The sequence below is a fragment of the Gopherus flavomarginatus genome, chromosome 7 (assembly GCF_025201925.1).
Source record: "Gopherus flavomarginatus isolate rGopFla2 chromosome 7, rGopFla2.mat.asm, whole genome shotgun sequence".
NCBI lineage: Eukaryota > Metazoa > Chordata > Testudines > Testudinidae > Gopherus > Gopherus flavomarginatus.
In genome coordinates, this window is record NC_066623.1 from 58,875,953 (window position 1) to 58,903,010 (window position 27,058).

Sequence of the window (27,058 nt, forward strand, 5' to 3'; positions counted from 1 at the left end):
AGGCCTGGGGCCAGCCAACCGCTGGTGGGGTTGCATAGGCTACCAAAATGGCTAGGGACGGCCCTGCTTATGGCTGGCATGGAGTCTGCTTTATGATGAGGTGGTGCAACGCTGGTAGTATAATGGCAAATGTAAGCAATAATTAATTGGCGACCCCTGTATCACAGCAAGACCCATCAGTATTGGCGAGCTACAGAATAGTCACCAGAGATTATGGAGGGCAAGAACTACTAGACATTCCAAGTGCCCTGTATCTGAGCAGTTTTAGAGTTAATGGTTGTGCATCTTATGCATGCAGTGTGTTTTCAAAATTCTTTGCTAGATGCTGACATTCAATCCTGTTTCACTGCAATCCTAATCTCTATGTAATTTCCACTAATAAACAAATCTTTTACTGTAATTGTTTTCCCCCTTGATTACAATTGATATGAGTTTTCTTGAGCCTTGGAATTCACCTTTTCTTGGTATGATTTTTGGCTTTTTCCTTGAAGTTGGAGAAGGATATTAAGATGATGTTTGCACAGAAGGGAGCCGGAGGGACAGTCAGCTCAGAACTCAAAGAGAAGATCCGAGTTGTAAGTGTTGCTCATATCTGGAAATGTCTCTAAGCTTTGGGCAGGAATAAGCATTTAGACATTAGCATGTCTAAAGCTCTATGATCAAGGAACACCACAAGTGCTTCTCAGTAGACTTGGTGGTTACAGGGTAAATTAGGGAAGATGGTGTGGGGTCAGCAAGATTGAAATATGTTTCCTCTGTCTTTGGCATCAGATAATCTGTATTCTCTGCTGGGTTTTTCCAGGCTATCTATGAATCCTGATGCTTGTACAGAACCAGAACCTATGAAAGGTGGAGACGCCCTATAGATTATTCTCAATGTGTGTATTTAGGGGGAGTGAGATACACACATTTAAATAATCTACTATCCTCTCTTTTACTGCTTGTGTCTTGAACTGTTCCCCTTCACAGCAACTGAAATTTTACAGATACTTCATGCGCTGAAGAGCTCACCATCGTCCTATAAGTATGGACAGTACCTTTCATGTTATGGGTACACTTAAGCAACCATACTGAAATACAGTGGTGGGCTGCTAATTGAGGCTTGTCAGCATAGCTGTCTGGGTTGGGTTCTGAACCTGGAGGTCGTGAACAGGTAGATATAGGAGGCATGGCTACTTTGTCCTTACCATATTGCTAAGTGGGAGAGGGGTTTTTGGCTAGATTTGGCTAGGGGTGTTAGGATGTTGCCTTTTTGGAAAAGAATGTAAAGGTATGGAAAAGGTCTTCAAAATCACTGGCCTAGATTATTTAGCTGGGAATTAGACTTTTGATCCTTGCAGCTATTCTACAATGTGGAATGTTCATAATTCTTGTATACAGTAGAGCTTCTCTCTACACGGAGTTCAGAGATGTGTGGACTTGCTGATTGGGACAGATGAATCCATGCCGAAGTAGATACTTTTCCATTGAAATTTTCTCTTGTAACCGAGCAGGCTCTGGGTGCACTTTCTATATCTTCTAGCAGGGCCTGTGGCCACAGCTGAGGCCAACAGATCAAATACAAAATGCAGATCATTTAAAGGGCTCTTCCATTTGCTCCTCCTGCTCGTTTCACTGTGTGGGGCCATGAATTCCAAACATGCACATGCTATCTGTTGTCCTTTCCTCTTTTTCCAGTTTATATGTACCCTCAGAAATTAAGTTATGCAAGTCTGAGGTTCTGGATGAGTGGCAGAGCACTGCTAATTGGGGGCAGTGACAGATAGAACGTCCAACATGTCTAGCCACAGGGGCTAGTATTAAAGTGCATGTCATTAAAAAGCTAGGGCCCCTAACTTTCTATAAGTACTTGTTTTGCACGCATAACATGCTGTTTAGTTGTCTGTGTTGCAATATGAAGCCTATTCTTACTCCCTCTTTCACCTAAGGTCCAGGTACACAACTGTCTGGTTATGATGTGTCTTTTCCTATCGTGTAGGTTGCAGCCCAGTATCCTGAGGGTTTGCTTGCTTCTAAGCTACCTGGTGAGTTTGAGGTAAGTTTTGCCTCTGGTAAGTAGGGAGTCTTTATTCAATTTGGTTAAAGCTGGGCATGGTACATGTAGATCTCTGTAAGCTTCTCTCTCAGCTCTGATAGAGCAGTTTCCTTTTTTCAGTGCAGGTTCCCTCCAGAAGAGGCTGCCAACTCTGTGTTGGCTTTATGGTGAAGATCAATACCCATAGGAGCTAAGATGATGTCGCCTAACTCATGTCTGTAAAAGCAGCAAAGAATCCTGTGGCACCTTATAGACTAACAGACGTTTTGGAGCATGAGCTTTCGTGGGTGAATACCCACTTCCTCAGATGCATGTCTGTTCACATGCTGACAATGAGGAAATAGGAATATTTCCCCCAAAACTTAATTACCCCAATAATTCTTTTAAACAGTTTTTTAAAAGGGTATTTTATTTAACTAATCTTGAGGCAGGCCACATAGGCTGAAATATTGATTTGTCTAATCCTTGTGGAATCCTGTAAGTAAATGAAATACCTTTCTTAAGAGGCTTAAGAGAACTGAATATATGTGTATTGAGAAATAGTCTAATTTTTTTTGCTGTTGAGGAGCAGCTCCACTAATATTAGGGAACTAGTGTTCAAGCTCGTTCTGTCTGGCTGCAGGCTTCTATCTATAGTCGTGTTCCAGCAAAACACATTCTTTGGTCGTTTAACAAAATTATTAGATGTGCAAAATGTAAATCTACATCCTATGTCTGGTTTTAGGGATCAGGTATGTGTCTGTTACACAGCAGTGAACCTTGTAATTGATGCGCTGTGGAGTGCTGCATTCCATGTCCAGCATCAAGAATGAGAAGGTCGCAAGTCATCTGGATATCATTTGTACCAGCTTATAGTCCTGACTGTGAAACAGTTCTGTTTAAAAGATACCATTGAACTGTTTTTATAGCTTTGGAATCTTTTTTCTCCCCATACTTTTAACTCCCTTTAGAAAGGTGTGTTGGCAGTTTTTTTTAAGGCAGTTGAATATGCCTTGTAAAACTCTTCTTCTCTGGCAACAGGCACGTTTTAAACAGAAGCTGTCCGTGAAGGAGCTGGGGTTCTTAAATGTGATGGAGTTCGTTGGGGCCCTTAATGATATTCTCTATGTTGAGCGCAAGGAAGGCGAACAAGACTGGCTGGTCTTTGATCTTGAATGCAAGTGCTTAGCAGATGGTAAGTGAGGTTTGTATGTCCCTGTTTCACTGTAGGGCAGGAATCACCAAAATACTGCTGGTGGGACAGATGTTACCAACGAAGATGTACAGCAAGGTCCCTTAAAAATGGGATCTGTAAAAGAGAAGCAGAGTCTACAAGTCTCATCATGCAACTCATCACCTTGGTCTAAACAGAGTATTGTTCAGAGCAGGATGCAGCATTACACACTAGCAGCTTTGCTTATTTCTTACCATTGGTGAGTGGATTTGTCAAGCCTGAGTGAAACTCTTAGATTTGACATTTATATTCAAAGTTAAAAACCTATTGAGATGAATGAGGGGACTTCACATCTGTTTTAGAATTACTGTCTGAGGCTGTCAAGAAAACAGAATTGCATAGATCGGGGTAGGCAATCTATGGCACGTGTGCCAAAGGTGGCATGTGAGCTGATTTTCGGTGGCACTCACACTGCCCGGGTCCTGGCCACTGATCCAGGGGGATCTGTGTTTTAATTTAATTTTAAATGAAGCTTCTTAAACATTTTAAAAACCTTTACATACAGTAGTTTAGTTATATATTATAGACTTATAGAAAAAGACCTTCTAAAAATGTTAAAATGCATTACTGGCACATGAAACCTTCAATTAGAGTGAATAAATGAAGACTTGGCACAACAATTCTGAAATGTTGCTGATCTCTGGCTTAGGTTCATTGCCAAAGAGTATTTTCACAATCAAGGTTAGCTTCCCCCCCCCTTTTTGTTTTTAATCAAAGATTAGATTCTGCTGCAAGTATTGGAATCTGTGATCAGTATCACAGCAGGGGAAAGTGTGTGGTAAAAGTGCTGTCCATTTGAATTGTGAAGGCAAATCATCGGCTTCTCCTTCCCTTCTCTGTGGAGGGAAGCTTGCTTTGTTGGCATCTTGCAGATTATACTTCAATGCAGATATTTTTGAAACCTTTTTGTTGTGGGTTGAGGAGGGAAGTTTTTTATCAATGAGTTTTATAGCCTGTGCCACTGAGCAAGGAAAGAATTTATAGTGTTTCTGCTTTTGTATCTTGATGTACATCAGCTCTTTTTCTCATTGCTTTCTGAAGCCCAAATGAATGTGTTCTCCTTCCTTTCTTAGGGCCTTATCTACAGACGCTCCCCAACTTACGCAAGCGTTCCATTCCATTCCAGAATGCCTTGCGTAAGTCGAATTTTGCGTAAGTCAGGAATGTATACCCAATGTTTATGGAGGCCAGGAAAAAAAGGCTTACAGAATGTACGGAACTTTTTCCATAAGTGCGGATTTCATAAGTCGGGTTTGCGTAACCTGGGGAGCGTCTGTACGCTAAAGAAATTTACATCAGTGTAGTGTGACTTAGCAGTATAAACTGTGGCATTGTAAGCCAGCAGTGTGGTGTGTCTACATTGGGAATTGTGCAGGTGTAATTATCTTGACGTAGTTACACAAGGGGCAATTTCTTTATTGGGTTAAGTCACACTTGTGTAAGCCCTGCTTTACTTCAGTGCAACATATTTGCACTAGAGTAAGAGCAAAGGTAAATTTCCTGAATGTAGATGGAGCCTTGGAAAGTAACAGCTCTAGCTTTTAAGACAAGTGAGTTTCATCCTCTAACAGAGCACATTTGGTTCCATTAGATGAGCAAAGGATGAGATCTGTCAGTCTGATTCTTTGACATTTTCTCTAGGTGCAGCTGAGCTTAAGGTCTCCAGCTGGGATTTCCATTCTGAGAACTCAGAGGCTGTGGACCTGAAAAAAAGCCAAGTATTCAATGTGGTAAAAAAGACGGTGAAACCAGTGAGTGGCCTTCAATAATGTAATGACCAGGGGTGCTTTTCAGGTTTGAAAGCTGTGATTTGTGTGGCTGGCTGCTGGGAATTTAAATATCCCTTCAAGAGTGTAATGTAGCCAGACTCAGCCTTGCAGAGTCACTGCAATCTTTCTGCATCTGTATCCAGCCTGTCCAAAGCCCTCTTACCTATGGACATTGTGGATTCTCCATCACTTGAAGTTTTCAAATTGAGATGGGATATTTTGCTAAAAGATGTGCTGTAACTCAAATAAGAAGCTATGGGCTTGATGCAGAGAATACTGGATAAGGATCTCTGGCTTGTTATGAATAGGGTCTTACAAATTCACAGCCATGAAAAACGCATCATGGACCATGAAATCTGGTCTCCCCCAGGAAATCTGGTCTTTTGTGTGCTTTTACCCTATACTACACAGCTTTCATGGGGGAGACCAGCATTTTTCAAATTGGGGGTCCTGACCCAAAAGGGAGTTGCAGAGGAAGGTCGCAAGGTTATTTTAGGGGGGTCAGAGTATTGCCACCCTTACTTCTGTGATACCTTCAGAGCTGGGCGGCGGGAGAGGAGTAGCTGTTCTCCACGTGCCCAGCTCTGAAGGCAGCTGTCAGCCAGCAGCAGCACAGAAGTAACGATGGCAGTATCATATCATGCCATTCTTACTTCTGCACTGCTGCTGCTGGCGGCTCTGCCTTCAGAGCTGGGCTCCCAGCCAGCAGCTAGCACTCTCCAGCTGCCCAGGTCTGAAGGTAGGGCCACTGCCAACAGCAGCACAGAAGTAAGGGTAGCAGTACCGCAACCTCCCCTACAATAATCTTGCAACCCCCCCCCAACTCCTTTTTGGGTCAGGACCCCTACAGTTACAAACACCATGAAATTTCAGATTTAAATAGCTGAAATAATGAAATGTACAATTTTTTAAAATCCTATGACCATGAAATTGACCAAAATGGACTGTGAATTTGGCAAGGCCCTAGTTATGCAGGAGGTCAGATTAGAGTATCCTAATGGGCCCTTCTAGCCTTAATATCTATGAACTTGTTCATTCTGTTAAGTACCTTACTCCCACAATGCAGTTTCCACCTATGGTGGTTGATCAGGCGATCTCATCTGCATTGCTTCTGCATTGTCCAGTAGGGATGGCTACCAGGTGAAGTGAGGTGCCTTTCTCTTTCTTTGTCCCTTGCCTCAACAATCCATGTCCTGAAGTTACTTCTATGGCACACACTCTCCTTGCTGGCACAAGAAGCAATGTACACAGATGGAGTCTGAATCTCTATAGGGCAGCAGAAAGCAGTGCATGCACCTAGTTAACTAAATGAAACCAAAAAAGATTTAGTTCACCTTTTCAGTCAAGTCCTCTCATGGAAGGGACTGGCTTTCTCCCTTCTGGGGTTGCCTCTAAGTTTTGATGACAAAATAGTTTTTTGCATTTAATAGCCTATTTTCCAGGCTCCCAGATAGGAGCTGTTCAGAGGTCACTCTCAAATCTGGTGTAAGGTATCTGTTCCCCATTTGCTTTCTTGGTGGGTGTAACACATACCAGAGAGAGTTTTTAGAATTTCTCTGTTCCCAAAGAACTTTCTGCTGGCAGATGATCTCCTCTGCTGAGCCAGTCAGACCCAATGTTTAATTGGAATAATTGCAATGGGTGAGTCAGGCACTCCTTCTCCTTCATTGTGGGTCTGAACCACCACAATTAAATCTGCCAGCCCTTGTCATTTGAAGACCTTAAGAGGAAGGGCATTGCAATAGGTCTTAAGCAGTGCTTAATTTATGCCAGGGCTGAGCCCTTGCACCTCTAGGCTCAGCAGTTCTAAGCCCCGGCACCTCTGGGCTTGTCACATCACTTATCAAAGTAAAAATGTTGCTTGAGCATGAGCACTAGCACCTCTTTCATTACAAATTAAGCAGTGGACTTAGGCTGTACAGTGCCACTTAGAATCCTTTCCAATAGGTATTAGGACAAGCCCCACCAGCACTGGGTTTTATCTTAATGGGGCGGTTGCTTGTCCTTGTTCAGTGCACCCACAGCACCAGCATTTAACCATCTGTCTGAACACCAGATCCTTTTCCTCCTTTTCTTGGCTCTGCAGTATCGGGATGTGGAGGAGCTACAGCTAGCACGGGAGATAGCAGAACCAGAGATCCCCCCTGATGCTGTTCAGGACAGAAGCCTTTATTGTCTCCCTGCACTGGACAGTAGCACCCTAGTGGGTGTCTTTGTGGAGTACATCATCTCGCCTAACCAGTTCTACATCCGGATATGTAGCAAGGAAACATCTGAGATGCTGGAGGACATGATGATTGAGATGAGGTGAGAAAGCTTTGCATCAGCTTTGTGCTGTGGCCTGCTGTGCAGATTCTTCATGAGTATGTGTATGCATGTGCTATGCTGCTGAGAGAGCAGGGCACCCAGCTTGCTGTTGTGGTTGGTATTGGCTTGGGTGTGTTGGTGCAGATGTGCATGCACTCTACTCGTTCATGTATGCATAATGCTTACTCATTCCTCTATAATTGGCAAACAAGAACTATTTGGTGGCAGTTAAGGCTGCAGCAGGACACACTTCTTCCACCCAACATTTAAAAGCATAGAAATAAATAGTTATGGCAAAGGACTTATGCATTCCTTCACACCTTCATGTTGCCTACAACACTTAAGGCTTTCACGTCCATCTCCAACAGATACCAAAAAGCACTACTTACCCCAGCTTCATCAAACTTGCACAGTAAGGCAATACCTTGACAATTACTTCCTGTGCTTTTGTATCAGCAGATCAGCACATCTGACTGTCATGCTTTCCATGTATTTGGGAAGGTCATTATCTAAAGGTTTTGTGTTAAAGTAAAAGCTTGTTACGAGTGGGATACATGTTGCTTTCAGGGATAGTTATGAAATGCTCTCTAGCATCATTACTAATGCATAACTCATATTCTAGGAATTCATGCATAAGGAACAGGAAAGAGACTAAAGGACAGCTCCCAGAATGTGTTAGCAGCAAAGAATCCTGTGGCACCTTATAGACTAACAGACGTTTTGGAGCATGAGCTTTCGTGGGTGACATGCATCTGAAGAAGTGGGTATTCACCCACGAAAGCTCATGCTCCAAAACGTCTGTTAGTCTATAAGGTGCCACAGGATTCTTTGCTGCTTTTACAGATCCAGACTAACACGGCTACCCCTCTGATACTTGACAGAATGTGTTAGATTTCTTGCAGACGAAGTACCAAAAAAGTGATACAATCTTAATGAAAAATTGCCAAATAGGGTGACTTTTAAATGCTTATAATGCTCTCTATTCATTTTTCATTGAACCACTATGAAAAATTCAAATAGTTTCTGGTATTTTTTGACATTTTCAACAAAATAAAGGTTGACAGCTTCTGTTAAAAACTGAACTCTGTAACACAGCTCTAACTATACTTTTTACGTATACTTTTTTTACATACTGCTGTGCGAGCAACCTGGAACATCACTGGCCCCCTTAACTCTCCAGCCTGGGCTCTATCTCTCAGTGCTTTGCCAGTGTCAAGCAGCAAACCCCTCCAGGCACCGTAATCACTCAGCCATCAGCATGCAGAGGCACACCCAGCTAAGTGGTGTGGAGAGCATTCATGCAACTCATGAACTATACACAAGGAAACACCAGTAAATCTCCCAAGTCCGCAGCCTTGCACCCCAGAAATATACTGTCTTCCACTGCTCAAGACCTTCTCTTGAACAGTGGAAGCTCAGTAATTAGTTCGCACCTTCATCAAAGGAAAGTAGCTATGCACCAGCCTTTGTAAACTGAGCAGATTCCACAAGCACTTTGGACAGACTTACTAGTAAGGATAAAACATTCAGATAAGTTTATTAACACAGAAAGATAGATTTTCAGTGATTATAAATAGGGCTCAGATTTTGTCAGAGATATTTAGTAAAAAATACGGACTGGTCATAGGCAATAAACAAAAATTCACAGAAGCCCGTGACCTGTCAGGGATATTTTTAGTAAAAATCATGGAAAGAATGGGGAGGGAAAAGGGTCCAGCTCCCACAGCGGCTGGGCTGCTGTGGGGTCCAATCCCTGCCCTGGTGGGTGGGCAGCTGTGGGGAGCTCAGCTCCCCTCAGGGGACTGGAGCTCTGAGGGACCCCTAGGAAGCCGTGGGGTCCCCCTGCTGCAGAGCTGCTGTGGGCCTCCGCCAGCAGGCGGTGAGAGCTGTGAGGCTGCCTGCTGACAGTAGTCCAGCCCTGGGGCAGAAAATGTCACGGAGGTCTCTGGAAGTCATGGATTCTGTGATAATCGTAGCCCTGATTATAAATGGTAGGCACAAAGATCAGAGATAGTTACCTTAAGAAAACAAAAAGTAAACACATATTCTAAATCCTAAACTTTTAGACTAAGCAAGAATTAAATCAAACAGTTTTTCTCATCTCACTGAATGTTGTAGGCAGGTTATGGTTCTTAATTCTCAGTCTGAATTTCCCTCTCAACATGAGACCAATCTCCTTAGTTCTAAGTCTTTGTCTTGCCGTTGTTCTTGTTGTCTTCGGCATAGGTGAGGGACAAGAGATGGTTTGATGCCACTGTCCCTTATTTTATACTCTCAATCTATGTCCCTGGAAAGATACTGGTCCAGGCATGTCCTGGTGGGCCTTGCTGAGTCAGAGTTGAGCAATCCTGATTGTGTGGTGCTTGCACAACTGTCTCTTACAGAACTGTAAATCTCTTGTTTACAATTTCCATGCTGATCAGTGGTCATTAAATGCCCATCTGGGTGTGAGTCACCACCCCTGTTGTCACTGGAAAGCTAGCAGTGGGCATATCCCAAACTCATAGCATGTTTCAGTAAGAACCATCTAGCAAAATCATATAACATCATACATAATGATATACATATTTTGACAGAACAATGAGTTTCAGCAGATCATGACCTTTCATATGATACCTTGCAAGGCACGCTTTATATGAAATATCACAACCATATACTGTCAATGAATATGGGGATTGCAGGGTGCTACTTTGAAGTACAATGTGTCACAACTGTACCTACTGTATTTTTGGGAAGGCTAGTAAAATCCCTTTATGTGCTTTATACTCGAGCCTTTGAATTTGGCTGTGTTCATCGTAAATATTTAAAGTACACGTGTACTCTACCCATGTGGTATAAGAGCATAACATGGAAGGGTCACCTTCACTGTTAAGGAAGATCTTCCTCTGCATTGTCGTTCCTAAATCTTATGTTAACTCTGAAAACTGTTCTCAGCTCTGATGTTTTACCATAAGGCTCCTTGAAAGCTCATATCAGAGAGGTTTAAAGGAAAATAAGGAAGCAACACTGTACTGAAGTACCTATGGAGTTCTCTCTGTACTGCTTCCTGCTGGGCACTACCTTTTTCTGTGGTGTCTTGCAGACGATGCTATTCAAATAAAAACGTTTCTGACCGTTATGTCATGACGGAGGGCTTGGTCCAGCCTGGCCATCTTTGCTGTGTTAGGATTTCAGAGGACAAATGGTGGTACCGAGTCATCATCCACCGGGTGCTCAGCGAACAGGAGGCGGAGGTGTTCTTCCCAGACTTTGGAAATCTGAGGACTGTCCAGAAGTCTTGCCTGAGATTGCTCAAGTAAGTTAATTGCGGTATTCTGGCTAAGGATATTCTGGCTAAGTGCTGCCAAATCTTACCTTCTCTTCTGGAACTTGCCCCACCTTCATTCCCTTTGGGGAAAGCTGCATAAACACTGTCAATAGAATTCAGTGTTTTCTAGACTTACCTGGAGTTGTCATTTATTCTGGGATGAACATAAAGCATCAGTTATCCTTATATTGAGTTGGTTGGAGTGGAGGGAAGAGAGCTTTTTTTCATCTTCCCCCTTTCCCAGCTTCTGCACTGTTCTCCTGTCTCATCTTCCTCTCTACGTGGGGGCTTTAGCACTGATTGGACCAAAAGTCATAACTATTGGTCTTTGTTTAATGAGCTGCAGGGGTGAGATACATTTGGCATGGAGCAGTGTGTGGGAACTGGCACTGCTGTTGTCTGTGCTGTACCCATTCTTTGGAAGCAGGATGTTGATTGCCAGGGCTGTACATCTGGCATTTTTCACAAGCATATAACATTAATTAAAAAAAATAAAACTGAGGTGGCTGTTGGAGTTGAAGGTCAAGAGGCTAAATGGCTCACGGAAACTTGTACCATCCGTATTTTTAACCTTTGGTGTATGATGAAATGATGGATTTGATTCCTGTTGCAGGTGCTGCTATTCAAAACTTCCTGCCCAAGCTATCCCTTGTTCCTTGGCATGGGTGAAACCCGTAGAGGTATGTATCCACGTACAGTTTTTCACTTATGTGTATATATAATGGGACTGTGCAGTAGACATTGGCCTCTTGCCTACTTGAAATAAACTGAGTAATATTGATGTTGACAATCACTGAACCTGATCCGAATCCCATGAAATTTGCTGGGAGTTTTGTTGTTGTCTGTCACCCTATCATTGTTCCCTTTCTGAATATTCATAACATGCTTGTTTGCATTCTGTCTACAAATGGACAGCACCTGGAGAGGTATTCATTATGCTATTGAATAAGTTTTTTCCTCTGCCCTGAGTCCTCTGTGACCCTTCTGGAGCCTGGGGAAATGCAGCCCAGTTTTCTCTGCTTTAGATATTTGCTTTACTTGAGTGACTCACATTATTCAAAACTTCCTTCACAAGTAGGGACTGTCCAGGACCCTCTTTAGAGTTAGCCCATCACCCCTTACAGCAGGATCCCTGATTTCCTTTCCACTCTAACTTCAAAATAGATAGATAAATTTCCATCAGACTTTCTCAGAACAAAAAAATTTGTCTGGGGTGAGAAGTATATGAAAGAACCCCAAAGAGAGGAAAGGTTTTCTAACAATAATACATTTTGAGCTCTTTTTATTTCCTTCACATTTTAAGCATTTAGGTTCACATTTTCAAGCTTTTCTTCAGGGCTAGAAACCTTTTTTATAAACGAAAACTGAAATTCTCCTTTAGTCACGAGGCTTGCAGCAAGCACCATATATTCTAAGACTCCTCATAAAACTTTGGGAGCTGGCCACACAGTTTCAGTCATTGAAAAACAAGAGCTTAGAGTGCAAATGGCTTCCCAGTGGTAACTCCATCTTTGCAGCCATTGTACGTTTTGAGTAATTTAACTTAATTGAGTGTTGGTAACCTTGTCAGGTTCAGTTTGGTGCATTTTGCCTGTTTGCTGCATCCTTATTACACTTACTTCAGCTAAGCCTTGCCTGGTTGTGCAATGAATCTAGCTTGCCTTCACCCTTTGCATCCACACTGAACTTTCTAGGAATGAGAATAAGCATCATATGGCTGCCGATGGGCTATTTTGTAGTAACCTGTTTCTCTTTCTTCAAGGGGCATTGGACCACCAATGCCATTCTCCAGTTCTGGAAGCTGTGTAACCTGAAGCCACTGGTGGGAGTGGTGGATGAATATGTGAACGGTATTCTTCACCTCTTCCTGTGTGACACTACCGCTGATGAAGATACCTACATCCATCAGGTCTTGAGAGCAGAGGGCCATGCTGTCATTTGCAGAGAAAATATTCCCTCCAAGGTGAAGCAGGGCAGAGGTGGGGAGTTTGAGCAAGACTGTTCAAGGGAGGGGCTGTAATATGGTGGGAATTTGGATTATGTAACATGGAAAATTTACTCTTAACAAAAAGGAAACGCAACAGGAACTTCCAGTGCACCTTAAAATGTCACTCATCCCAGAGAGGAGTCTATTGGTGCAGTATATTAATACAATAGTCCTTTATCTCATAAAGCTTAAGTTCACATTTATCTTTAACAGGTTTTCACAGCCTGAGCACAATCAGACATTTGAACTTCATCACCTAACCACCACTGTGTAGTGCTGCAGGGTTCATGTGTGCTTTCATCTCTGCTGCACAGTTGTTTGAAAAGCTGCCAGGGCTCCATTGATGTTACATTGAAGAAGAGAGGATTCTTTTCGTTACATTTGCTAACCCGGGTTTAGGAGATTCTTAATGTGGATATTTTATTATCATTTATTCTATATTCATGTACTGTGGATAGGGATCTTCTATAAATATGGAAAAAATAGACTGAGAACTGTAGACATTTTCAACAGCAGCCCAGAACTGGGATAGTAGTGAAGAGCCTGTGTTACAGGGCAGGATTAAGGTACACAGGTGCAACTGCCTATAAGATACATGCCTTTTCTATGGCTGGCTCTCACCAGTTCTGTCAGTCTATCATTTTTAACAGCACAAGATTCGCTCAGAAAATGAACTAGAACATTTAGTTCTAGATGTTTGAAATTGATGAGGTTTTACTGTCTAGTTTGAGGTCTGCTTGGAAGTCTTCTGCTTTGTGCTTATGTTTGTTAATGAAGAACTCAAACTGTTATGCAGTTTTGGTACTTTTGCTCTGGAAATATCAATCTCAGGTGATTTAGCTGTAATTAGCTGATTTGCTTGAAGCACAAGGTGAATTACAAGAGGTAAATCTCCAACCTTGTCTGCACTGGCTGCTGAAGCCAAGTTACAGCATACTGCATTTATACACAGATCTAGGGGTAAAGATGCTAGTGTGATTGATTTACTTTTTTTCCTGGTAAGTGTACAGTGGCCTACGCTACAGTTCCACACTAAATGGATTATGCTCCAGCACCAGATTATAGTTTAGAAAGGGGCCTAGGCTGTTAAACAATGTGGTAAAAATGTATAAGTATAATATAGGTAAGAACAGCCAACACCATGATTTGAAAGTGAGAGTCAGCACTGTTTTACCAAGAACTGTAAACAAAATCCCACTATTTCAAGTATCAGTAACAGGCAAAACCCAGGGGCCTTGTGTCCTTTGCTTTAATCAGCATGCTGTGCAGTAAATCTTGTGGCAGGAAGACTTGCCATTTTTGGCATGTGCTGTGTCTAGATATCATTTGATGAGTAGTCCTGTCACTGTGGAAAACCATTTAAAGTTTTGAAACAAGGCAGACTCTGCCAGTGTCCAGACGGCTCTCAAGCTAGCTCCCACTCAGTTGGGTAGCAGGTTGCTGAAGTTTGAAAACCATTTCAAAATCTTGCTCTAGTTTTTTTTCTTCATTTTCTGTTAATTACAACACACTTTATTGACTGTACTGTACTGTTTTTTATTTTTAATAGGGGTTCATAGAACAGAACCCCTCAGAATTGTACCTGCAGCCCAGTCCGAATGATGGATCATCAGGGTCAGACCTTCCCTTACAGGAACAGGAAACTTTCTGTGAAGTCAGCAGGGCAGTGAATCTAGAGCTGAATGAGAGTGAACCATATGCCCAGGTGGGAGGTTTTTAGCTCTTCTGTGTCTAAGGCAAGATGAAAAACAGCTGTTGTGTTGGGAGACTCTGGTGGGTTGGTAGATGGTGTTTTAGCTCTGTGGCATAAAAAAGCAAACAGGTGCCATAAGAATAAAAATGTTTCAGATGGGACACAAATATCTCATCTAATGCTTGCCCTAATCTTTTATTTTCCTACCTGCTTGTCTGGTCTCTCGACAGCACTTGGGTATTCCATAAACTTCTAGGTATAGAGCCCTCTTTGCTCTGAGATGCCTGTTCTGCTTACCCTTTGAACTCAGACCTTTACTTGGCTCTTGAGTTCAGATGATGTATCTTGGAATCAGTGTTGACTTCAGACTTTTCCCTTTCTCATCTCCTGTGTCTTCACTTGCTTTCACCTTCATCATAATATTTAGCTCTTTATATAGCACTTGACCTCCAAGTACTTTACAAAAAAGGAAAGCATCGTTGTCCCATTTTGCAAAGGGGAAAACTGAGGCACAGAGGGACAGTGACTTGTGTGTCACACAGCAGGTCAGTGGCAAAGCCAGGAATAGAACCGGTGTCCTGAGTCCCAGTCCAGTGCTGTAAATCCATTAGACCACAGAGTGGTGAAATATTTATAAACCAATTTTGTCTATTTCTTTCTTACAGGCTTTTCTGTGGCACACTTTATCAGGGCATCTGAGCACCTTTTGAATAGATCATAGCATCATAGGACTGGAAGGGACCTCGAGAGGTCATCTAGTCCAGTCCCCTGCACTCATGGCAGGACTAAGTATTATCTAGACCAGCAGTTCTCACACTTTAGCAACCCAAGGACCCCCATTTTGATTTAAAATTTTTTGTAGACTCCCAAGCTTCCTGGTCGGCCCCACGCCCCACCCTACTCCACTTCTTCCCCCAAGGCTCCACCCCCACTCCACCTCTTCCCAGTTGTTCCCTGGCATGCAGGAGCCTGGGAGGATGGAGGAGGAGTTGATCAGTGGGGCTGATGGCCCTGGACATGATTCTGTCCCCTCCTCCAAGCGCACCCTGTCCCCTCTCCTGGGAGAGTGGAGGAGGAATTGATCAGCAGGGCCCATGGACCCCATTCTGTGGACCCTAGTTTGAGAAATGCTGATCTAGACCATACCTGACAGGTAATTGTCTAACCTGCTCTTAAAAATCTCCAGTGAAGGATATTCCATAACCTCCATAGGCAATTTATTTCAGTGCTTAACTACCCTGACAGGAAGTTTTTCCTAATATCCAACCTAAATCACCCTTGCTGCAATTTAAGCCCCTTGCTTCTTGTCCTATCCTCAGAGGTTAAGAAGAACAATTTTTCTCCTTCTTCCTTGTAACAATCTTTTATGTACTTAAAAACTGTTACCATGCCCCTCTGTCTTCTCTTCTCCAGACTAAACAAACCCAATTTTTTTCAGTCTTCCCTCATGGGTCATGTTTTTCTAGACCCTTAATCATTTTTGTTGCTCTTCTCTGGACTTTCTCTAATTTGTCCACATCTTTTCTAAAATGTGGTACCCAGATGTTGAATTGTTCCTTGACCTGAGTATTCTAGGAACCATTTTTTAATCTCTCATAATATAACTAATTTAAAACTAGTGTAACAAATCTAAGCATCCTGTTTTAAACACCATGCACAGTGCCTAGCATAATGACCCCCATCTTTACTGGAGCCTATAGGTGTTACTCTAATACAAATAACAAATGATCATGCTCTGCTCTCAAGCAGAATGAGAGCTGTGTGTCTGCATTTGGAATCTTATAGTTAATTATCTTGCACAATATAAATATTGTACATGTACTGTGCAGAATTGTACCTTACTATTTTTGCTTATGCTCTTTTGAAATAATAGATGTTATGGGTGAGTCTTTGGTTCATTGGGTGGATGGTTCTACATATTTTTGTACAGTCATTTATGTCAAATACAATAAATATTTTAAAATCAGAATTAAAAATAAACAACCCAACCATGTACAGTTGAGCTGAAATAAAGTTGCTGTTCTCTTTCTAGAGATCTCAGGTTGACCAGAAGGATGCAGTGTGCTTAGCACCTGAAGGAAGGGTACAAGAACACGCCTGCTCTGTTAATTCTTCTCTCACTTCATGGGACTCACAAGGCAAAAATTACAAAAATTCGCAGGAAAGTCCAAATGGAGAGCCCAGAAAGCCAAAACTGGAAATGCAGGTGAGGTTGGGTTTTTTTTCCAATACTGAATAACTTAATTGAGGTTGAGCTGAGACTGTCCCTTAATCAGCTTGCAGCTGACAGTAAGACTAGGGCAATTCCAAAAAGCATTTTGCAAATGTGTTTACCTGCAATGAATGGTAAGGAATAATAAGACCTAGAAAGGAGCTCCCCAGAGGAGTCAAGTGTTGGTAACAACTTAAAACTGCTGTAATAAAACTGCAAACTTTAAATGTTATTCAAGAGATATTTGCAAAGGTGGTTAATTTTTATACTTACAGGTGGTGGCAAGGTATTAGAATAGGAACAGTTTTGGCAATGAAATTTTACAGACTTAGGGATAACACTATGAACTAGTGTTAGTGGAGAAGAATGCTCTTAAGCAAATAAGTGTTAACTTACTAGCATACATTTTGTTTAAATGCAAGCAGAAGAAAACAGTGGAATTGAACCTCCCAAGAAACCAGATTCTATACATCAGAGTATTCCGCTCATCCACAGAAAGGAGCAAAATGCTGGAACTCCATATCTTAGGACAAAGAATGGTGTTGCGGAAATGCTGCTAGTGTCTGTTGTATTAAAAGCTTCCAGACTTAGACATGCAATTACTTTTCTGTCCATTTTAAAGTACAGTAGGTTCTGTTTAATCAAAATCATTTTTCTAATTTATTTAGTTAAATTGGTGTAGACCTCTGTGTGGACACATCTAATTAGCTTTGATTTGACTTAATATGGCGTGCTGGTTTACTGGTCAAGGCTTTGTCATATCACTTGAGTTAGGAGAAGATTGAGTCTGTTTGCTTCCTTAGAGCCTAGGAATTTTTCCTCTTAACTTCCAAATTTCTCCTGCTCTGTTATAAGTGCAGTGAAGTATTAGCACAGACTCTTTCTTAAACTGCTACAGGCTGCTATACGTATCATTTGGCAAAGGGTTATGTGGTGCGATAAGTGCTTTGGGAGGGATAGCTCAGTGGTTTGAGCATTGGCCTGCTAAACCCAGGGTTGTGAGTTTAGTCCTTGAGGGGGCCATTTAGGGATCTGGGGCAAAAATCTCTCTGGGGATTGGTCCTGCTTTGAGCAGGGGGTTGGACTAGATGACCTCCTGAGGTCCCTTCCAACCCTGATATTCTATGAACCTTTTATTTATTAGCAACCACTTGGTTCCCAGTAAAAAGTTGTCATTTATCTGAAGGTTGCTAGTAAGAGGAGGGAAGGCTTGCGGGGCTGCAGCCAGGGATGAATGCACTGGGACATGCTGAGCACCCTGCCCTGGATCTGAGGGACCAGGCTCAACATGTCCCAGTGCATCCTTCCCTGGCTGCAGCCCCACGATCCTTCCCTCCTCTTACTAACAACCTTCAATAAATGACAACTGTGAAAAGCCTCGTATCCAGACTGCAGCGGCCCTCCCAGTTACTGCCCTGTCTGTACCCTCCTCTCCCAACTGCAGGCAAGCTTGTGGGTCTGTAGCCAGGGAAGGCATCTCAAAAAGTTGCCATAAGCTACATGCCTGTTGCCAAAATGCAAGTCTCAAGAACTGTAAAGTCAGTGGGATGAGATTGATTCCTAGCCATATGTTCCTATTAACTGGAAGTTGTTAATCTTAGTATTGCTATTAAGCGGTATCCACTGTAACTGTCAAACCTCACTGAACTCTTGAGGCTAAATAAAGAGGGGTATTTAGGTATTTAGAAAATGGAAAGATGGACAAGGATACGGAGAGATAAGTTCCACTCTCTGCCCTTTATTAAATGGTTTCTAGGTTCTTCACATAGTCTTATAGAATATCAACTTGAGTTAGTTGCTTTTTTTTAAAGGAAAGTCCTCATCTGGATATACCATACTTAGAGCCGGTGTCTGTGATCTCAAACATCTGGGATGAAAATTGGTTGCCTCTGCAAACCTTACAGAAGCAGACGGGTATTGGCCATGACACCTTGCAATTGGATACTGTGATATCTTCCAGCCAGACCTCCAGCCATGAAGGAAGGAATCAGAGCCTGCAAAGCGAAGAGCAGCTGCAACAGGTTACTTCTGATCTTTCGTGGAGGGAGGGAAATGGACAAATGCCCCATGGTGACATCTGAAAGGGATTTAAACATCTTGTGCATGATGCACATTCAGCTTCATATGCTGATTTAATGGGGAAACCTGGCCAATACCCTCAAGCGGAAGTGTGTACGAAGGGATACTCCATTTTGTCCAGATCTGTGATTTCAGGGCTCCTTTCTTGCTGGCCTCCTACACCAACAACTTCAAGTTTTTGTGTGCCTGAAAAGTTTTTTCATTTGGAAATAAAATGAGAGGTTTAAGTCCACTTTCAATTAAGGGTTAAATAATCGATCTTTGGTTGCAATTTTTGCCAGATTTTTTCATGTGTTTCTGCCCTTCCCGCTTTCTCTCCTCTCCATACTCACTGTACTGAGTGTCTTAGGTAGGGCATTTTGCTGCTGCTGAAGAGACTTTGGATCATGTGAACATGACAAGGACAGTAGTTGAAAAGTCAAAATACCCAATCCAGGGGGATCTGGGAGAAGTCCTGGAGCCCACCGAGGGGCTGAAGGTAAGTACACATTTTCTGGCCTGGCATAATGGTGTGTTTTTTGTTTTTAAATTATTTTAATATTTCTGGAAATATTTTTTTGGTCTTTATTAAATTGAAATTTTAGTCCAAATGAGGCACAAATGTTTTAAGAAGATCCACCTACCTTTGTGTCTAGGTTCTTACATTTGTGCCCGCCACCAGTTTGTCTGAGTGCCTCCCAAATTAATCCAGTTATAGCAAGTAACATTAAACAAAATGTAATGTCTCATTCTCATTCAGTATATTTGTACCAGAGAACCATGCTGTGACAGTGTACCCCATAAGGCTTTATGGGGAGAGGTGCTTATAAATGTATGTATGATATAACTGGAATAGAGTTTTGCTACTTATGCCACATAACACATCTATGTAAAGGTTATGATCTACTGGTTATGTTCATCCTAGTTGTATGCAGGTACCATTTGTGTGTTCAAAGTTATGAACATTGGCTGTATATTTTGCTTGATTTCTAAGTAGCCTTAGAACATTTGGTGACTTCTTGGGAAAGGAATATGCAAGTTAAGTGCTCAGTCAGGAAGCACTTAACAGACAAAAGAGCTTGGAAGACTCCAATCCACTGAACGTCCTCAGGTAGACGTCTTATAAGTATCATGTGGGTAATGGCTGCTACCTGCAAGTCCTCAGTCATGCATGGGCATGCGACTTGCCCATGTGATTCTGAATCTCCATTTTGTGTCTGGATTCTACACACGGGGAGGGAAGGGTGTCTACCCAGAAGAGAGAGTCTATTTAAACCATTGGGAGACCCTTCCATTTTGTCTTCAGCTGGCTAAAGAGGGAGCCTCTCCACCCCCCAGGATACTTGAAATAAACTGGAACAAAGGACAGTAACTACAGGTGGTGTGAGTGATTGCTGGACCCAGGCTAAAAGGAGATTAGCCTGTTAAAGGGAGTATTCTGGAACTGGTGAGGATTTTATCTGTATTCAGTTTCATTAGACATAGATTTGCACATTTTATTTTATTTTGCTTGGTGACTTACTTTGTTCTGTCTGTTACTACTTGGAACCACTTAAATCCTACTTTCTATATTTAATAAAATTACTTTTTACTTATTAATTAACTCAGAGTATGTATTAATACCTGGGGGAGCAAACAACTGTGCATATCTCTCGATCAGTGTTATAGAGGGCGAACAATTTATGAGTTTACCCTGTATAAACTTTATCCAGGGTAAAACAGATTTATTTGGATTTAGACCCCAATGGGAGTTGGGCATCTGGGTGTTAAAGGCAAGCACGCTTCTGTTAGCTGCTTTCAGGTAAACCTACAGTTTTGGGGCAAGTAATTAAGACCCTAGGTCTTCGTTGGAGCAGACGGGAGTGTCTGGCTCAGCAAGACAGGGTGCTGGGGTCCTGAGCTGACAGGGAAAACAGGAGCAGAGGTAGTCTGGGCACATCAGCTGGCAGCTCCCAGGGGGTTTCTGTGATCCCGTCACACATACCATGCTTTGGTATGATAGGCAGTCTCTGCTAATAGAGACTGTGTGATCTGCAGGAGTGAGCTGAATGGTTCAAAGTAAGTCTAGATTTTCTTACAGAAGTCTGTGGGGAAGTGTACATATCTCCTGTCTGCGCTTCGTCTCTCTAGTCAACAGTGTTGACCCTTCCTTTTCATGTATGCCAGTGATGATGATAAAGGGTAAGAGGGCAATGAAAGAACCCAGAGAAGAATTTTTATAATATATAAATGTAGTTAGCAATCCAGACTCAGCAGCTTTATATTAGTGTGATGCTTTGGCCTGATCGTGGAGAGTGTTTGTCAGCTTCCACAGAGAGACTCTCTGGCTGTTTGTTTTCCCCTGGCATACTCTTGGTGTGATCAGTTCTGTTGTAGGTAGGGAAATCTGTAAAATCTACTCTGTAGTTTCACACTGAACCTGATCTTGCATCAGGGAACTTAGCGGGAGTTTTACAGTTAACTTCAGTGGGAGGAGGAGCAGGCTCTATATTAACAACTTTATAAGTGCGTCTATGGCTGAATTTATTTGAAGCTGCTTAGTCAATATTGCCAATGCCTCTTACCGCTTGAGTTAGGGGATTGAAGTCAGGATTCTTAATAGTAAGGTTGGGGAGGATCATTTGTGGGACGTGGGGCACAAAGTGAGTGCTGATACTTAAATGGAATAATAAATAATGACTATCTAATGCAGGGGTCAACAACTTTTCAGAATTGGTGTGCAGAGTCTTCACTTATTCACTTTAACTTAAGGTTTCATGTGCAGTTATACATTTTAATGGTTTTTTAGAAGATCTCTTTCCGTATTATATAACTAAACTATTGTACATAAAGTAAACAAGATTTTCAAAATGTTTAAGAAGTTTAATTTAAAATTAAATTAAAATGCTGGTCTTATGCTGCTGGTGCGCTGCCAGCCTAGGGTTCCATTCACCTAGTTTGGCTGCGGGCTGAGCGGGGCCCGTGGGACCCCGGCTGGCAAAGGGCTGGCAGCTGGGGCCTCAGACTGGCAGCAGACTGAGCGGGGCTGGCGGCCGGGGCCCCAGACTGGGGTGCAGGTGGGCATGTGGGTGGGGAGGGGGTGCTCAGGGTGGGGATGGGGATGTGGTGGGGGGTGCAAGAGTCAAGGCATAGGGGGTGCAGGAGTCAGAACGGGGGCTGGATGTGTGTGAGGCTGTGCAGGAGTCAGGGTGTGGGATGGCTAGGTATGTGTGAGGGTGCAGGGGTCGGGCAGAGGGCTGGGTGTGTGTGTGTGTGTGAGGGTGCAGGGGTCGGGGCAGAAGGCTGGGTGTGTGTGTGTGTGTGTGAGGGTGCAGGGGTCGGGGCAGAGGGCTGGGTGTGTGTGTGTGCACGAGGGTGCAGGGGTCGGGGCAGAGGGCTGGGTGTGTGTGTGTGTGTGCACGAGGGTGCAGGGGTCGGGGCAGAGGGCTGGGTGTGTGTGTGTGTGTGTGTGTGCGCACGAGGGTGCAGGGGTCGGGGCAGAGGGCTGGGGGTGTGTGTGTGTGTGTGTGCACGAGGGTGCAGGGGTCGGGGCAGAGGGCTGGGTGTGTGTGTGTGTGCACGAGGGTGCAGGGGTCAGGGCAGAGGGCTGGGGGTGTGTATGTGCGAGGGGGCAGGGCAGAGGGCTGGGGGTGTGTGTGTGCGAGGTGGCAGGGCAGAGGGCTGGGGGGCTTGTGGGGCTGCTCCCAGCCCCCTGGCATGAGTGGCTCATGGCAGGGGGCTGGAGGGGATATGTCAGATTCCACCTCTTTCCCCAGGGCCCTGTCCGTCCCCTCCTCTTCTCTGCCTCCTCCCTGGAGCAGCAAACATGCTGCTTCTCCCCTCCTCCTTTCCTCCCCCTCCACCTGCCCCTCGCAAGGGCGATCAGGTGATCGGTGCAGGGAAGGAGAGGATGAGGCGCAGGAAGGCAGCACATTGGAGGAAGAAAGTGGGGGTGGGGGGAACTTGGCTGCCAGCAAGACCAAGCCTCTGCCTCGTGCCCCCGCAGGAGAGAGCTGGGGGGGCAGGTGCTGAATGGGGCCAGGACCCTGGCAGGTAGCAGCATGCGATTAAAAATTGTGTGCCGCAGGTTGCTGACCCCTGTTCTAATGGTATAAGTTAACATGACCATTTATGAATGCAGAGTTTGGGATGGACAAGAGGCAGGAATAGTGGAGGGGCATAGATTGTTCTAGCATTGATGGCAGCAGAGGGATTAGGAATGATCAAATACCTACAAGTTTTTTGTGCATTATTACAGTTCATTAACTGCAAGGAAGAGGTGGTTAGTGACCATGATGAGAGCCGTTCTAGTGGGGTATCAGAAACCAGATTTGAGAGGATCAAGGGAAGAGCTGGAAGAAATTAGGAGTAGGAAAGATACAGGCTTTCCTGGGGTGGAGATGGAGTGAGGCTTTGTGAGAGCAAAGAAGTTGGGGTGAGGAAAGTGTCACTAAGGTAATGAGAGAAGAGCAGACAATGTAGCTTGTGCAAGCAGAGGTGGGGAGATCAGAATGGATAATGTGAGAATGCAGAGTTCCTCATATGCTGACTCAGACATAACTACACAAGTATTAGACAGCTGATCATGTGGCTTTAGGAGCCTGGGCATCTCCCTACTGGAGTAGAACAGTTCATCTAGTCCAGTATCTTGTCTGACAGTGATCTCGGACAAGAAGAAGATACAAGAAACTCTAAGTGACAATTATGGAAAAAACTTCCCTTAGGAGACGATTCTTCCTAGTCCCCCATCAGTTATTAGTTGGCTTGTGTCTGGAGCCTGAGGGTTTCGATCTTTTGTGCTTTATCCCAGTTCTCTATGGATTGTTCTCATGCGTTGACTGCTGCATATTGAGCAGAGGTTTCCATTGAGCTATTGACATCAATGGCCATGTCTTTCGCAAGTGGTTGGTTAATTTGCAACCGAGCAATGTCAGTTCAAATTATTCTTTCCAAATGTGCATTACCTTGCATTTGTCAATATTGAATTTCCTTTCTGTCCATATATATGCTTCCTAGTTTGTTTACTACTTCAGGAGCTCCCCACAGTCATGTCTAACTTTGACTATCTTAAAAATTTTTGTTTCTATTGTAAATGTTGTCATTTTACAGTTCATAGAAATGTAGGAATCTTGAGGACATCTAGTCCATCCTGCCATGCTGAGGCAGGATTAAGTATACCTAGACCAGTGGTTCTCAAACTTTTTGTATTGGTGACCCCTTTTGAACACCAAGCCTCTGAGTGTAACCTCCCCCCTTAGAAATTAAGAACGCATTTTTGATATTTAACACTATGTTAAATACTAAATTTAAACTCTGTTGCTTTAAAATGAATTTACCTTTTCTCACTGTTTTTAAATTAAGACTAAAACACATTTTTATCAAATTAAATATAAGTGGAAAAGTTATTTTTAAGTAGGATTTTATTTTAATACTTGACAGCAATTAATGACCTGAAGCAAGTAATAACCCTCTGCATGGCTGGGCTCCACCTGACAACCCCAGTACAAGGGTTGGGGCTCGCAGCTTCTCTCCTGATTGGGGTCAGGACTCGCAACCCCGCATGGTGGTCAGACTCGGGGATCGTAGTCCCACTCCTGGCCAGGGTTGAGGTCGGGATTCGCAGCCCCATGGGGGATCGAAGTCAGGGCTCGCTGCCCCATGCCTGGCTGGAGTTCACAACCCTGCTCCTGGCCAGGGTTGGGGTCAGGACTCACAGCCCCATGGAGGGGTCGTACTCAGGGATTGCAGCCCCACTCCTGCCTAGGGATCGCAGCCCCACTCCTAGCCAGGGTTGGGTTCAGGGCTCGCAGCCCCATGGGAAGTTGGAGTCGGGACTCACAGCTGCGTGCCCAGGTCAGGGCTCGCAGGTCCTGCAGCTCGATACAGGGGTCGAAGCTCGCAGCCATGCGTTGCCGTCAGGGCTCACAGCCTGGAGAAGTAGTCGGGGCTCGCAACTTGCAGCTGCATGCTGAGGTCGGGGCTCACGACCCCCCACATAACCCGCTTGTGACCCCCAGTTTTAGAACCAGTGACCTAGACCATCCCTGACAGATGCTTGTCTAACCTGTTCTTAAAAGCCTCCAAGGATGGGGATTCCGCAGCCTCCCTAGGTAGCCTCTGCCAGTGCATTAACTCATCCTTATAGTTAGAAAGTTCTTGAAGTTTTTTCCTATCCTCCCCTTTTCCAGTAAATTAGTGAATACAAACATCAGTCCCAGTACAGATCTGTGAATTAAACTAGAAGCTAAAAATTGACTGAGCAGCATACTCAATCTCAGTCCAAACTGCCTTGTGCTCACTCTGTCACTGTCAGTCTTGCTGTGCCTGGGGCCTCTCTCAGCTCAAGAACTATGAGGGTTTTTTACAGCAGACCATTAATATCTTAAGACATGAGCAGAGATGGAATTTTGTACGTTGCAATAAGCAGCCGCCCTCCTTGGAGAATGCGGAGGAGGTGCTGCTCTCTGGCCCTGATTTTGTGCAATTGGCCAAAAAAACCCAAAACAAACTCCGAAAATGCAATTGCTAGAATTCCTTTCCAGCTATGTCTGGATGCTTAACTATATGGTGACCAGGACAGCTGATGAACTGTGGGTGCACTAACCTCGCTGTCTGCTTTGTTTTATATTTGATTTCAGACACCAGCCTCCCTTGGAGATTTATCAGATCCTGCTGTTTTGTCCAAGTCACTGGAAGAGTTTTATGTCTCCCTAAGCTGTTCCCAGCCCTCAGCAGAGCCTAGCCAACTGGAGACTGATCAGAACAAAATATCTCTTAACAAGGTCCAGCTTCTTACAGCACCAGCTGCTTCTGCCTCACTTACAACAGCGCCTGTATCTTTGGAGAAGCAGAATGGTACTGTGGATTTGTCTGAGTGGTTTTGTGAAAACTGAAGGGGTATTAGTAATGTGCATTCCACTACCCAGTTTGAATGCTGGCCCTAGCTCTGCGATCCTGGTACTATGTTAATGGCACTGGTGGGTGTTTCTTGGTATTGTCTGAAGTCCATTACAGTCAGAAGCTGGGCTAAGGAATCCTGGGGCTAGGGCACTAGTGTATGCAAATACAGACCTTGAATCTTGGCTTCTTGGTACAATGGACAGATGTCAGTAAGTGACTGTGGGTTGATGCAATGCTTCAGGTTGGCCCCATGTGCAGAGAAGTGGATTCATATGTATTTTGTGGGGATGAACTTGAATTGAGGTTTATTCCTCTCTTGGTTCATTTCCCTGCTTTATCTAGATATTTTTCTTCTGTTACCTTTGTCCAGCCCTTATCGTAAATATTTTTGCCTGTCTGTTTCAAGTGTTAGTTTCCCAATATTAAATGGACTCTCATCTCCTGGCATTTAAGGGATTTCATGTAAAACCATGGAAAATGAGAGAGAGCGAAGCCCTTGTTCTTTCTAAATCCCTCTTAGCTCCCATGTGTCTGTCCTCTGAAACATGAATTGATTTTAACTTCACGACACCCCTTTGAGGTAATGAAATATTTATCCACATTTTACAGGATAAAATAAGTGACTTGCCCAAGGTTGCATAGTATGTCTGTGGTAGAGCTGAGAATCCAGTTCTCCTGAGTCCCAGTCCAGTGCCCTATCCAATAGACCATCCTTCTACCCTTGTCTCATTTACTATGCAGGGGAAGTCATGCCAGAGACGGTAAAGAATGAGGACCTCTTGAGGACCCAAGTTATCACACTGAGTAGCAGTAACAACAGCAGTAACCGAGGGGCTGAGGATCAGAATTCCCTGATTCTAGCTGCTGAGCTCCAGGTCTCCCAGAAGCTCTACGTCCCTCGCAGCTCACCTACCGCAGCATTGGGAGCTGCTGCACGCTTGGCCACCTCCAGTGGCCTTTTTCACTCGTTTGCTGTCCTGAGAAAGTTGGAGACATGAGGAGGAGGAGGAACCCCAAGCTGTATAGTTTCTCAATAAAGGAGTCTAATCCACTTGTACTGCATCAGACAAGATGGAGAAACAAAGCAGATGCTCTTTGAGGGGTTGGTTCTCCTGTACCATTTCTTTGTCCATAAGAGTTACTCATCCTCCTAGGGTCTCCTTGGACATGCCTGTGTGTATAGGATAAATGTTGCTTTTATTTTCAGTGGAGATGGTTATAATCCTTCTGTTGTACTGCTGTATAATGACTGTATTCTTTTTAATATAGTGGTTTGAACTGTGTTTCAATGTTATGTTGCATGTATAAACAGTCTCCAAAAGGTGGAGGAAGGAAACTGGGGTCAGATTTGGCATGTTGGAAACAGACCATCTCTTAAAAAAACAAACAAACAAAAAAACCCAAAAACCTCTTTCTCCTCACCTCTAGACCACTTCCCCTCAAACGAGTATTGCCTTGAGCGTCGCAATGTATGACTTATTGAGTAAGGATTTTTTAAATGCAGTGGATCCATCACACAATCCTTTTCTTGGTAGTACAACTACTGGCCACATCATAAGTCAGCCACCCAGCCTGTGGTGAGCACTGCTAACCAGTAA

At 43.7% G+C, this 27,058-nt stretch overlaps 1 protein-coding gene across 1 annotated transcript in view; it reads left to right on the forward strand.

Moving 5' to 3' along the window:
• The window catches only part of TDRD5 (tudor domain containing 5), a 32,389-nt gene extending 5,619 nt beyond the window's left edge, over positions 1-26,770 (forward strand). The window contains exons 5-18 of the mRNA XM_050963069.1: positions 492-575; positions 1,979-2,035; positions 3,056-3,209; positions 4,890-4,999; positions 7,104-7,324; positions 10,407-10,619; positions 11,245-11,311; positions 12,394-12,594; positions 14,168-14,323; positions 16,344-16,517; positions 18,335-18,544; positions 18,952-19,080; positions 25,199-25,415; positions 26,202-26,770. Of these exons, the coding sequence (XP_050819026.1) occupies positions 492-575; positions 1,979-2,035; positions 3,056-3,209; positions 4,890-4,999; positions 7,104-7,324; positions 10,407-10,619; positions 11,245-11,311; positions 12,394-12,594; positions 14,168-14,323; positions 16,344-16,517; positions 18,335-18,544; positions 18,952-19,080; positions 25,199-25,415; positions 26,202-26,458 (2,250 nt within the window). The 3' untranslated portion in view covers positions 26,459-26,770. The remainder of the gene's footprint in view (positions 1-491; positions 576-1,978; positions 2,036-3,055; positions 3,210-4,889; positions 5,000-7,103; positions 7,325-10,406; positions 10,620-11,244; positions 11,312-12,393; positions 12,595-14,167; positions 14,324-16,343; positions 16,518-18,334; positions 18,545-18,951; positions 19,081-25,198; positions 25,416-26,201) is intronic.
• Positions 26,771-27,058: the final 288 nt, after the last annotated feature.